We start from the raw sequence: 14,404 nt of genomic DNA, 5'->3' as shown, positions 1-14,404 counted from the left end.
CAGCATGTAGGACCACATAGAAACATGGTAGTACAACATGATGGCATTCTCAGTGGAAGAGGAGCTGCTCTCTGTGTAGATATGTAGGGCTGATTGTGGGCTCACAAAGCTCACACCATGAGTCATAGTCACAGGTGGTTGTACACTGATTAAAACCTTATTCATGCTAATAGAGACACATAAACTCTACAGAGTGGGCCTTTAATTGCTTAATGCTGCGAGGTGCTTCTCTTATTTTTTTCTTTCGTCTCACAGCATAATATATTTTTTCCTCCTCTTTGATTAAGAACTTTTTTTGTGGGGGGGGGGGGGGGGGGGTAGTAATGGAAAAGCTCTGTAAAAAGGAGGAAAGCAGAAACTAGACAAGACAGGTTTATGGCTATACAAGCAATGGACATAAATTAATGAGCGCTAACAGTCTGCAAAGCATGTTTTTTTTTTCCCCTTAACAGCATCAGTATTTCATGTAGTAGCGTACGGTCTACAGACACACTTTGTGCACACGTGTGCACTCTGACTTTGTATATAAAGTCTCATTTGTGCAACATAAAAACCTAAATTGAAGCCGGCTTTTAAAAGCTTATTCAAGAGCTTTACCAAAAACATATATATATATATATATATATATATATATATATATGCTACCGTTGACCTCAGCAAGCGTGTTCAGGATTGGCTGCCCGTCCATTTTCCAGTTATGGAGGAGATGCAGTGCAGAGTGTAAGTGTTTGTACAGTATGTTCACCTCCCACCTGCTGTGTATCAGCCGTGCGTGTGGGCGATCACTGCTCACTCTGGAGACAATTATCTCAGCGATAACTCATCCTGTAACTGTAAAATGGTAACGTGCATGTACATCATGGAAAAATAGCCACACGAGCTCCTGTCTAAGGGGAACAAAATGAACTCACACACACTTAATAATAATACACTTTTAAATCAGGCAGCCTATTTATTTTAATATTTTGGTAGTAAAGCCTCTAAACATAACAGAGGAAGTAGTGGGTGGGTGCCAGCTTTATAGTGTTTATGTGATGTTTCTCTGTGTGTAAGGTAGTAACATGTGAAGCATAAGTTATAAAACACCCTCATCTAAGGTATGTCATGTCATACAGTGTGCATCATTATATTTTTGTATCCAGGTTTGTTGACGACTTGGTTTGCCTGCATTTAATTTATATGTTAAGCAGGAGTTACATTTATATCATATCTAGTGTTGCAGTGATTTAAATCACAATTTTAACTAATTAAAATAGTACTCTATATATTACATTTTGTGTAGGAGAATGCTGTTGACTTTCCTGCAGTATTTTTGCAACCAGATAATTTAAAATAAGTCTCATGCCTTTAAGACTTTACTGTCTTAAAGGCATGAGGGCCCGCTGGCAGAATGCTAACAGGTCACTGGCCCCTTAGAGATAAACAATGGAGTTTGTATCTGTGCCTGAGCCCTTTGTGATTACAGTCAAAGTACACATCTTGTTGATATATGGTGTGTCTGCTCTCTGGTATAATGTAATAAGCAGGTTGTGAAAGAACAGAAGCAGTAAGATGAAATTGAGACATTAGCAGTTGCAAGGCCACATGTTTTATGCGTTCACGCCACAAGATCAAAGATACAGCCTGCAGGAGCCATTGTTCATCTCTGAGTTTGTTTCAAGAAAACCTTGGACCAATCAGCATAGACCTATGCATCACGTCATCACACAGAAGTGATGTGCTGCTGGCTTGTTAGAGAACCCTTCTCTAACACATGCAGTAGTGCTCTGGCTATTGTTGCTGTGAGAGTTTGTACAAATAAACAAGATACATACAGGATATGTACCCTTTATCTGTTCGTGTGAATTATGCATGACACAGAAGGATATTTCAGTACCACTTAGGAGAGGTTTGACACTAACTCCTCAGCACTTGACAGTGTTCTGCTGAAAGGGTGGAGAGAGGCGTCGGCTGGTGTGATCCACTGGAGGATGGTAGAATATCCACTGCTGTATTTCCACTGTGGCTTTCCGCTTACTCTTCTATCTCACACACACACACACACACTCTGCAGTACATAATCACACCTCTGACTGCTGTGTCATGCAGGGAGATCATCCCAGCGGACAGCAGCAGTCCAAACAACAACAAGCTTCAATTTCTAGTTTGAGCATGTTATGTAAAAGTGGATATCAGTCGAGTATCAGTCTTTATGTGGTATGGTTTCCATCAGGAAATCGCTCATTAACTATAGCGTGGTGATAGTAGGAGACATGGCATCAGCATTAAGAGATTAGGAGGGGCTCCATCAAATCGTGACTTGCCAGAAGCTTTCTAAGGGAGCATAGCAAGGTACTCTAAACCGCTTTGTGGAAAGTGATCCAGTTTCAGGCCGACCACACCATCAAGATAGATCAATACAGCAAGCTTTGCTCACTGAGAGATAGAAAAGCTACTTCATCTGATACAGACTTGCTATTGCAAGATTTTATACCTGCATGTGTTTGGCAGCTCCAGACATGGCCACCCTCACTAGTTTTGCATCATTAACCTGCTGCAGCAGATGAACAAGACTAAACAGAACTGAGAGACCGAGTGCTCACTGTATTGGGGTTTTCTGCACTTTTACACCTGACCTCAATACACTTATGGTCTCATTTACATAGTGAGAAAGTCAAATACTCTTGACATCATTAAAAAATAGAACATTGTCTGATACAGCTGGCATAACAGAGAACATCAGAAAGAATTCAGGCGTGACATCAAATTATTTTATTGTCATAAAACACATTAAACAATTACATTAAAAAGAGGCTGTGATTAGAAATTGGTAAGGAGATGATAATTATCACCATTACAGAGTTTTAGTTGCTTTAAAAGTAGTTGTGAAATAAGCATAATTATGCTTTTGCAGATGTGTTTCGATTGTTTCACTGCAGATTCAGACTAAAATCAGCCAATCAGAAGAACCGAAAGCCACAACTTCCTGTTTCAGGTTGATAACTTTCAGACTGTGTGTGTGTTTGCGTGTTTCAGGGTTCTTTGCATCCCCACTGTCTTCCTTTTCTCCACTGCCTCTGAAGCCATGGACTAGAGCTGCATCTGGTCCTGAAAGTCCTGTGGTCATCAGATGGCTCCTCAACAACCCTCAGCAAAAATACAGAATGTAAGTTAAGCTGCTGGATGACATTATATATAACTAGACTGGACATATTTGATATTTTTAAATATGACAAAACAAGATCCAGTTATAAATAGATCTTATCATCAAGTGGTGAGTGTGTAGCCCTGCAGGCCTGGTTCAAAACTGTGCCCTTAAGACTTTTGGAAACACATCTGTGATCAGCACTGGGGAAGATGTTCCCGTTTTATAAAGGGCACAGGTGCTGTTGCTGTACTTCTCCTTGTGTGTGTGTGTGTGTGTGTGTGTGTGTGTGTGTGTCTGTGTTTTGTTTCCAGATGTTTTATTTCTCAAAAAGGAAAAGCAATGCAACACCACAGTACATATACCTCATTATTGATAATGACTTATACAGTATATAGTGTTAAATTACTGATACAACTACATAATGTATATCTAGTTGTGTCATTTACTGTTTGTTGGAAGTTTAAAAGTCATTATATACAATGTGATATATACATGTTACCATATGTCAGAAAATTATTAAATATTTAGCAAATTAACTAGTATGTAAAGCTGTTAAATAAATTCAAATAATACCAATACAAATTGCTCATATTACAGTAAAGTTTTAAACTTTCCAGTAACTGTTTCCAGAAGCATGTTGCTGTGTGTGTGTGTGTGTGTGTGTGCTTATGTGTGTGACAAATATGCTAATAATTACTATGATTAACAGGAAGCTGGCTGGTCCGAGGGTTTTTTTTTGGCCCACATGTTTTTATGTCACAGATTAAGAAAAACATGCAGTGTGGTGTTATTTCCGAGTCATAATTACCTCCTACAGGGGGACCGATCTGAACAGTTCTTTTCTTAAGAGAAAAGATGAGGTCATGGCTCATAATATTCAGCTATTTCTGTGTCTGCTTCCAAATCACTGCTTTTTTTCCCTCTGCAAAGCTTTACCGTGGGTTCCTCTTGATAGGCAGCCTATTATTTCGCGCACACACTTAAGTGTTGTCCCCTAGAGTGTAATTATATAAACTTCACAGGCTGTATTTTGGCCTTTTAGATTTCCTGCAAAACAAAAACATTAAAGAACAACATTAGGACTCTGGGTTCACTTTTGACCTGATAACTTATAAGACATCAATCACAAGCTCATGGTGTGTGCCACACACCATGTATGTCCTCTGCATTAGACTCTCAGAACAATAAATGCACATGCATCACAAAGCGAAATGGTTGACAGTAACTGGGTCAGCTAAACTACTAAGTGCAGCTTTGGCTCATTAATAATACATATGTTAAAGCTGAACAAAGATATTTCTCTCTCTGACGCCAACAATCGAAAAGCACTCAGCCGTGTTTTTTCTTCATGTCACAAGCCTTTAATTTTCATGTGATGATAATTCTGACAGAGAGGACATCCCATTTTCTCTGTCATGGTCAGTTTAAAAACAATAAAAACATGACATCTTGTTAGAGTAATCCACTGCTATTCCTCTTCAGAAGAAGGAAAGCATTTGTTATGCATTGGCTCCATTTGCAGAGTTAACTGTGTGTCTGTCAGTTTGCCACACCGAGCCAGAATTTGATGGACAGTCATCTCATGTGGCACACAAATATGGAGCCGCTCCTGCTTACTGTTGATGGGGAATATGAATGTTTCTCCAGCATGGTCATTGTTTGATCAAAGCCACAAGTGTGAGCAGCTTTCAAACCTCTGGTCTGAACAGAGACAGCTCCCATCTGTGGGTGTTTGTTTCCTTACTGTCTGTGCTCTGAGCTCAGTTCCTCTTTCACCCACACAGCTACAAGTGGAATGACCGCTATGCATGTGCTCATTAATTCCATAATCTGAGGGAGTGAACGTGTGCATCATAGTAGTATTATTATTTATGACCTAACAAGGCTGTGCTTGTTGATCATTAGAACCCTGGTGCTGTAGAGCCAAGATGTGAACCTGATCTTTAGCTGGGATCATGCTGGACAACATCACTTTCTCAGCTCCTAAAAGAGGCACCAGGCAGGCGTCCTTCTTTGCTGTCCAGCTCACTGTTTACACATTGGATCGTACCCAGAGACCCCTGGATGACACTGGCAGGAAGGGTTTTAGTGTTATAATCATGGGCATTGAGCCAAAGGCTTTGGAGTTAGGCAGGTGTGTCCTGGATCTGGCCATTGGCTGTGTTGTTGTATGTGTGATGCTGGATATTATGATGTGACTATTAGCAAGGGCAGGGAGGAGTGCTGAGGGTGGAACACTGTTCACAGTGCTGTCAGCTCTACGAAGCATTACACAGCAGCGTAAGCAGGCTGAGGCTACTAGCTGAGATTAGAATTTGAGACGGAGGCAGTCCACTGAATGTTTTCTCTCGGGGGGTTGGTGAGAGTTTTGTAGGTGTGGCAGATTATTGTAAAGTGTTTTTTTTTTTTATCCTTTTCAGATGAGAACGTGAAGGCTGGCGTCCACCAAGGCCACCGCTGCACCTTGGGCAGCACACACACATGATCACATGACTCTGGACATGGACGCGGTCCTGTCAGACTTTGTTCGGTCCACAGGGGCAGAACCGGGTCTGGCAAGAGACCTGCTGGAAGGTAAGAGATCAACAAACCAGACTCAGTATTTAGGAATTTCTGTTTCTGCTCCCATTTGTGCTGCGGAGCAAGACAAGAGGCGGAAACAGGAAAAGAAAGGAAAGGGGAAATAATAGAAACAAAGGTTGGGAGATGAGCAGAGGGGCCTGATACAGAGAGCCAGCTGATTTAGAGGCCAGTGTGACGGCTTTACGAGTGCACTCCCCTGGGAGAGCTTTGTGCCCATTCATTGGAACTCATTGAGGAGCAGAGTGCTGCTGGCACTTGCATAGCTTAGATATAGTGCCACTTTGAAAACAGGAGAGCAAAAGTGCACACAGCAACAGAAAGCTAGGTGACGGTCAGTTGTTCAGCTAATTTCACTTTGACTGGATGTACGAAGGAAGAACTTTTCAGGAATGAAAGCATGCACCGTAGTAATCGGACTTCTACTAGGGGATGAAGCTCTCGTTGAGTGTGTGCAGAACCTGGAAATCTTTTTTTTGTCTGTGTGTATAAAAATGCGGCCAGTGTCTAGTCTAGATAAAAAGTGTTGGGCATCTGTCTCTCCGTCCCTCACTCGCTCCCTCCCACTGCCATTTTTCTCTGATTCTACTTTGGCACAAAGCCACAGTGGAATACGTGTGACACTAACACAAGACAGTGCACTCAGACAAGACAGACATGAGCCAGGATGTCCTGTTTGAGTATTATGCCTGCTGCTCTGCTCTGATGTTAGCTTAGCTTTTTAGACCTGCAACAAACAGCTGCTCTGTGACCCTGTGGATTGAGTTGAGACAGAGAAGCATGAGGTGCTTCCCCCTGCAGGCTGCTTTATGTACTGAATCTACAACAGTTATTTACTTCCCATGAGTTATTGGGTAATAATGTTTATATTTTCCTGGTTCTAAAACCTATAGTGAGAAACCAGTGAAGCTTCAATAGTTCTAATGGATGATAGTGTACATTTATACAGCAGTTGCCAAAGTAATAGCAGGCTTTTGGCAGGCTTTTACAGAGGATGCATTAGGTGCTGAGTGTCTGTGCAGCTTGACCTCATGTTGTGTTCCTGGATTTCTGTAGGTGAAGCTGCAGAGATCTATTATATAGAATGGAATCAGTTTAGCATCGATTGGCATGAGAGACGGTGATTAGTGGTGTCAGGTTTCATGTTCAAACTGTTAACAATCATCATGTCTGGAAGTCTGGGTAGAAGAGGACAACTTCCTTCAAATCTCTTACACGAGGAGTCCATTTATGAACCATGTGTCACGAATCTGCTTCAGATTACACACATGCACCCCCCCCTTCCTCTGAATGTTTGAGGCCCTTAATGTGATGACCTGATCAGCTCCTGTGGCACGGCAAGAAATCACACTGAGATATAATAAGACTGAGACCCGACTCGTGTTTCCTAAAGCTTAAGGGGATTTCTGTTGGAGAGACAGCACCCAGAGGAGACAACTGTGTCTCTGCATGTGTCATGCACATCAAAATATTGCTGTCCTGATGTAAAAGTATCTGCACACTCTCAATATCTTCTTTTTTTTCTTTTTTTTTGCACAGCTACACTGCAACATAGGCACTACATATACAGTTCAAATCGGGAATTGTACCTCTATAATTATGTATGTATGTAAAAGGATAGTTGCTGTGACAATATAGAAAAAAAATCTATAAACTATTATTATTAGATCAGAGTATCAAATATACACTATATGGGTAGTATTCATTCTTGATGTTCATAATAGGTGACATTGTACAATCAGCCACATCTTTCTTTGTGCCCTGCAGGTAAAAACTGGGACCTCAGTGCTGCTCTAAATGACTACGAGGAGCTCAGGCAGGTCCACACTGCCAACCTGCCACAGGTCTTTAACGAGGGCCGCTACTACAAACAGCCAGAGACACGTGACACGCCCACCCATGTCAGCAAGATCGACAGGACGTGTGCACAGAAGCAGGAGGACAATGCACAAGGTAGCTCCACATGATCAACAACGGCAGCCGTTTTATCCTTCTGCGCTTGCTTCCGGCTCATCCATTCAACTCTCCCTTTTAGAAAAGCGTCTGTCCCGTGGGATTTCCCATGCCAGCTCCGCTATCGTCTCCCTGGCACGGTTGCAGGTGGCCAGTGAGTGTACCAGCGAGCAGTTCCCTCTCGAGATGCCCATTTACACATTCCAGCTACCAGACCTCAGTGTGTACAGCGAGGACTTCAGGAGCTTCATTGAGAGAGATCTGATAGAGCAGTCCACCATGATGGCTCTGGAGCAGGCTGGTGAGTACTATGGGGTATAATATAATATATTCATTTATCGTATTTCTACTATGTCATTTGAGAAACGTAACAGGATCCTGCGCATTTCCCTGCATCCTTGTTTAGACTACACTGCTGGAATGCTGAAGCCTCATAAAGCAGTGGCAATAATGATATCAGGAGTCAGTGTGGCAGACAGATGCAGAAGGTGAGACTGAGATTAACACAGAGCAGATCAGAGTAGCAGCATCATCTGGAAGGAAGACGACAACAACTATTTCAAAGCATCCGGGATCCCACAGGATTCATATCCCAGCTGACACTTTTGACTAGAGGAGAGAATCTAGTTAGTGAAGTTTCAAATCTGCCGCAGTCTTTCCCACACTGAATCTGCAGAGAATGCAAAGTCTGTCTCGCCTAATTCTACTTAAGGTCAAGGAACAGTGTATTAAAAGATCATATGAATACACAGAATCGGAAGTAAGACGTGTTTGTTTCAGAATCTGAAGTAAGTTTTTGTAAGACGTCCACAGCAGTCTTACCTGGATATCTCCTGGCTGCAACTAAAGGTTCAAAATGAGAAGTTTTCGTCATGTGCCTTAGCAGACGTATGAACCACCTAATCATCCACCACAAGATGATATGAAAAATGATAGCACCTTTTTTAACATCTAATCTAAACTGCTGGTATCACCCAATCTTTTAAAATGTGTATTTCTACAGAAAGAAAAAAGTACAACAGTCTTTCTTTATATCTGGCTAAACCTCAGCTGTAATAGTCTATGTGCGCTGCATATATCACTCTTTAATCTAACACACAGAATATCTGTGCAGAGTAATAGTAGTTCAACTTTCTAGAAATGTAACAAAAATAAAGAGGTTCAAAAGTGAGGAAAACATCTGCATTTTGATCTCATCTTCACAGAGGGGTAAATCATTCAGAGGCGCTTCTGTGTTTACTGTTGTTAAATAAGTGATGCAGTCAGAGCACCTCGGGCTCAGAGCAGGGAGGCAGCCTGCAGTAAAGCAGTGTGCAGTGCCCAGGGCTGTGAAACAGTCGTCTCTCCCACAGGGATGCAGGCAGGGTAGGGATGGAGTGGGAACTGAAGATACTGTAAAAGTTAAAGCTAAGGAGGAAGACATTCAGAGGGTTTTTATTTTGGGGAAAAGCTGCTGGGTAATGTGGCAATGTCCACATTGTCCACATCCCACATTGTCCAATGTCCACATCCCACACAATGTGGGTAATGGCAATGTCCTGCATTTCCTCAGAAATTCTTGTTGGCTATTTCTTCTCAATATGCTTCTGTCTTTTAGATTATTTTGGAACCAGTATTTTTGTAGACACTGCGTTGTCTAACTGTTTCATACAAAATGTTCACAGACATGATGTGTTGTGTTGTGTGTGCAGGTCGTCTGAACTGGTGGTCTACCATGTGCACCAGCTGTAAGAAGCTGCTTCCTCTGGCTACCACAGGGGATGGAAACTGCCTTCTGCATGCAGCCTCTTTAGGTGAGCTGTTTACATTATACCACTCTCTGACCGTAACCTCTATTAGCTTTTATCATCAAGCTTGGTCTGCAAGTTGACGTCACAGCCATCTGTGTCAGAGCTGCGTCACAGCTGCTGAATCCAGAGAGTAGAGCTAGGAGGGGAGGGAGATAACTGACCTATACATTGCAGCAGGCAGTCAGCTGTAGGGTTTTGAGATGACAGCATATTCAGGTATGTGCTGAAGGAGAGGGCTGACTCCCTAGTGTGAGTACTGCCAGAGCAGCAGAAGGTTAGAGGCACCGGAGTTAATATAATCTGCACTGACAGTCAGACAGCTAAGGCTGTTTGATGAGTGATGAAAGACATTTTTAGTTAAAGAGCTGAGGTCATTGCTGAGTGATTTATCAATGTAATATAACTGCACAACCTGGTGCAGTAAAGAACTACAACACCCTATTTATATTTCATTTGTGACCGTGTCCTCAGTTGTAACGTGTGTTTGTGTTTTGATCAGGGATGTGGGGCTTCCATGACAGAGACCTGATGCTGAGGAAATCCCTGTACACCATGATGAAGAGTGGAGCAGAGAGAGACGCCCTGAAGAGGAGGTGGAGGTGGCAGCAAACCCAACAGAACAAGGAGGTTGGGGATGAGTCCATCTTCACACACAGCACCTCCTAAATGCATCACACTCGCTTCCACTGATGACAGATTAACACATCCTTATGAGCAAGTGAATGGATAAACCACTCTGTTAATAAGCGTGGATTTTTAGCTTTCTTGCTGAGCTGCACATTTGGATTTTCGCTGTGAGGGAAATTGTCTTTCTATGATACCAAGTGTGCATTAGCAGCACTGCTGGTAATACTGTCAAATCCTCTGCACTTCCTCTCCCTTCTCTTGATGTTAATGGATTAAAGTATTTTCAAATCTATTAGGAAAATGGTGTCACCAAAGATAGCTCCAGCAAAAAAGTAGTCCAGATGCTTATGTTTTAAAAACGCCTAAGGCGTCCTGTTGGCCCAGTGATCTAAGGCGCATTTCACATAATGCCGTGTCCTGGTTAGTGTCTGGGCAGAGACCATTGTTGCATGTCAGCCACGTCTCTCTCTAATCAACCATGTTTCCTGGCTGGCTTCTTCATCAACGTGTTAAAATCTATTAAAATGTCTATAAAAGCTCCCAGGAGATAAAGTTGCCTGAAATGCAAAGAATTAACAACAAATAAGAAGGATTGTTTGGGCGAGGGGTGCACGTACTAATCAGAGTTTAAATTTTTGGTTGTGTGTGTGCGGTACAGTCAGGGCTGGTGTACACTGAGGAAGAATGGGAGAGAGAGTGGAACGAGCTGCTAAAGTTGGCCTCCAGCGAACCTCGCACTCACCTCAGCAAAAATGGGAACACCAGTGGAGGGTAAGATCTTTGACTCACATATCTGCATTCATCCCCCAAAAAAACAAACACATTAAACTGCAAAGACACAGTGCACATTACAATTCTGTGTCCACAATTCAGCTGTTGAATCATGATGAACAGAATGAAACAGGGCAGCAGTTTTCTTCCCACATCACACATTACAGCCCTCCTGCTGCGCTCCATAGCCTTGTGTGCTGAAACACTGCAGGAGGCCCACAGTTAAAACAAAAGTCAACTTCTCACTAAGATCAATTTGTCATTGTTTCCACTCAAGACTGTTGCTCTTTCAAACTGCTGCTTTGATTTAACAACATTGTTGAAGCTAACGTGTGAGAGACTGCGCCCTCTACTGGCTGCAGTCAGTGCTACTCTGCTTCTCTCTGCTGTGAGTGCCTCCCCTGAGCTGTGGGTTACTTTTAGCTGCAGCAAGTTGCACAAATAAGCGTAAGACGTGGTTTATTTCAGGCTACAGAGGCAGATTGGAAAGTAACTCTGGTTTCCTCCACCTACGCAGAGAAACCTTGCGGTTTGTTTCCATATTCACATACAGACCATCTTATGGTGCTATACGCAGCTGTTAGAGCGAAAAAACAACCGATTGCTTTAGTTGTTATTTGACTATAAAAATGTCACAGTCCCCTTTTTTTATCAGTTAATAACAAACTGCACCAAGACTACGTATAATTCCCACTGTAGATTCATCTAGTACAAAACCCCTCCATCAGTGCAAATATCCCTTTAAAAGGACAATAATTTACTCATTTAGTCTGGTGGTTTTAACCTCTCATTGAGTTTGACTGTAACACAGTAATCAGGTTAGGGATGTTTGATGGTCCTAGTGTTGAGATGAGCCCCTAAATAGGATGAGTGGGATTCACATATTAAGAGCCTCTTTATTAGAGTGAATTTGGCAGTGCGGCTGTTTGTGGTGCTGACAACTTAATTGTACTTCCCCTGGTACCCTGGTGGTTGCATGCCGGAGAGCTCTGCCTGTGTTTCTTCTCTCTTTTGTCTGTCCATCCCTCCCTCTTCCTGTGCGTCTGTTGTAAAAAAAGATGGATGTTTTTATTCTCTCTCTGCTAAAGGTAGCCAAATTTGGACAAAACAGATCCAGGAAGATCAGAGTAGATGACACATAGATCCGTATTTAGCATGACAATGTGCTGATGTTTTCACATTAGTCGATACCTTTGCACAGCATCCCTCAATGTAATGTTTGTGTTTTTTTTTTACTTCAGGGTGGATAACTCTGAGGATCCAGTCTATGAGAGTCTGGAGGAATTCCATGTGTTTGTGCTGGCCCACGTACTACGCAGGCCGATTGTAGTGGTGGCTGACACGATGCTCAGAGATTCAGGAGGAGAAGGTAAACTCACTGCAGCGTCACTTCTGCAACACAACACTATATAAACAATAGAGTGTCACTAAATGCTATAACTGAATTTTAGCGTTCGCTCCCATCCCATTCGGAGGGCTCTATCTGCCCCTGGAGGTCCCTCCGAGCCGCTGTCACTGCTCCCCTCTGGTCCTGGCCTACGATCAGGCGCACTTCTCCGCCCTGGTGTCCATGGAGCAGAGAGACCAGCAGCGAGAGCAAGGTAGAGCATCACTTACATACCCATAGTAATCTACCATGAAAAAGTTTGTTGATCTCCTGTTTTTAAAAAAAAATCCCAAGTTGCATCTGCCATAGTCTGCACTAGTTTTTTCTTTAAGTAAGTAGGTACATTGCATAAGTGAAGGCGAGTGGTCTGCCTGTCCTGCTGGAGGTGAATAATGTATGAGACAGCAGTCTAATTACCTGTGATCCATTATTAAAATAGGCCAGTTGGCAGCAGGAACCAGAGAGTGTCCAACAGGGTGGAAAGTGGACAGCATGCTCCCTCATCTGACTTCTGACCAAGTAATTCACATCTGAACTCACTGCTGTGAGTTTAGTTTAGTTTAGTCACTGTGTACGTGGTCGCTTCCCTCACAGGAATTTATGATGCGGTGCTCTTCTACAGCATGTTGATTGTGTTACGATGTGGCGAGACGGTGTACATTTTCTGTTGCATTGAGGGCTATTGTTTTTGCCTTGTTTTGCCCATTCAGATGCCAGTGCTCCCACTCCGGATGCATTGCTTACTCTTGAGGTCAGAGTGTTTCTCACATGGAGTTTTCTTTAATTGACAAATAGAGTGGATCTCCTTGACAACGAGTCTTAGTAGTCACGGCACTCGTCTGTATCTGGCTCAGTGGGTGGAATTCACTTGTCATTTGCGTGGGCAGCCATCCAACTAAGTCTCTTTTTCTCTCTCTCTCTCTCTCTCTCTCTCTCTCTCTCTCTCTCTCAAGTACAGATGCACTCACACAAATGTTTTCTTTCTTCCTCTTTGTCTTACTCCTTCCTCTTCTTTCTCTTTCTCTTGTGCTTTGCTGAATATGTAAGGTCCTATTCTCAGCCTATAAACACCAACCTACTTATTAAGTCGAGGTACAACCGCTGCAGACTAGCAGACAGACATGATTACTAACCTGCCATCCCTGCCCTGAAGTCATTCCGTTTAGTGCCTGAGCAGCACATTAAAACCAGCTCCAACCCCACAGCCCATTCTACTTGTGTTTCAGTGTCTCCTCTTGTCCACCAGAGGGTGTATATGTCCAAAGAACTCTCTGCAGCTCCATCAAAACACCACTGCATGGCTGTACTTTTTCATTCTGGTACACCGTGTCCTGTGTGAGGATCAGAAAGCGTTTTGTCTGCAGTGTCTCTCCAGGATGTTATGAAAACACTTGGTGCATTTGTATGTCATGTGATGACTCATATTACACAGCAACGATACAGATTTGTGGTGCTCTCATTAGGATTGTCTGCCTCTGCAAATGTATCAGGGATTTTTATATGCTTCTGTGCAGTATTATTAGAACTGTGTCTATATTTGAATGTTATTTGTGAATTATAGGAAGCAGAACTGCATCGCTGTACTGGCTCATATCTCTGAACAAATGGCAGCCAGACAGGCAGAGATACAGAATCAGACTGACAGACCTAATCTTCCACTGCCAATTAGGGCAGAGTAGCCCCAGTCAGCCCCTAAGCCCTCACCACATCACCACATATGGGCAGGGTCCCGGGGCCCCGACAAACCACCCCTCTCTCCTGACAGTCAGGGCACTGTGTGGGCGTCTCAGGTGGACGGTCGCTCTCAGTTTCCCCCAGCACAGCGAAGAGCATCAGAGGGGCTGCCGGCCCTGTGTGTGTGTTCAGGTGTCAGAGGCTGGGTTAGAATACTGGCTCTTTCTTTAGCCTACTGTATGGAAGATTATAGTTGGAGTCCCTCCTAGTAACCTGACTCTAACTTACACTGACAGATCATGCTACTGTTCCTTTTATGGTCGGCTTGCATGGCTTCTGGGGCTGCATTGATGGTGGAGGTGAAAAAAAACAACACGGGAGGAGTGACTGAGGCCAGAGTTATTGCTAAAGATCAAACCTTTTTCTTTTCTTTTTTTTTAACAAGTACAGCCCAAAAAATATTGAGAAAGGTAATCGGGTAAGCAGAGTCCTGTG

The 14,404-nt window shown here is 43.0% G+C and overlaps 1 protein-coding gene across 6 annotated transcripts in view; it reads left to right on the top strand.

Annotated features, from left to right (window-relative positions):
* Positions 1–14,404, top strand: part of otud7a (OTU deubiquitinase 7A) — a 30,471-nt gene that overhangs the window by 8,741 nt on the left and 7,326 nt on the right. For 5 of the 6 annotated variants that reach the window (XM_028430737.1, XM_028430734.1, XM_028430735.1 and 2 more), the window contains exons 2-10: positions 3,016–3,145; positions 5,548–5,701; positions 7,475–7,660; positions 7,743–7,961; positions 9,352–9,453; positions 9,950–10,077; positions 10,736–10,848; positions 12,090–12,217; positions 12,300–12,449. In XM_028430737.1, coding sequence (XP_028286538.1) covers positions 5,617–5,701; positions 7,475–7,660; positions 7,743–7,961; positions 9,352–9,453; positions 9,950–10,077; positions 10,736–10,848; positions 12,090–12,217; positions 12,300–12,449 — 1,111 coding nt within the window. In that variant the 5' untranslated portion in view covers positions 3,016–3,145; positions 5,548–5,616. Of the gene's footprint in view, positions 1–3,015; positions 3,146–5,365; positions 5,408–5,547; positions 5,702–7,474; positions 7,661–7,742; positions 7,962–9,351; positions 9,454–9,949; positions 10,078–10,735; positions 10,849–12,089; positions 12,218–12,299; positions 12,450–14,404 lie in introns of those variants that run through there. The other variant, XM_028430739.1, reaches the window with a different exon arrangement.

This window comes from Parambassis ranga, chromosome 19 (genome assembly GCF_900634625.1).
Source record: "Parambassis ranga chromosome 19, fParRan2.1, whole genome shotgun sequence".
NCBI classification, from domain to species: Eukaryota; Metazoa; Chordata; class Actinopteri; family Ambassidae; genus Parambassis; species Parambassis ranga.
Note: the sequence above shows the minus strand (reverse complement) of the source record. Positions and strands in the feature narration are given on the sequence as shown.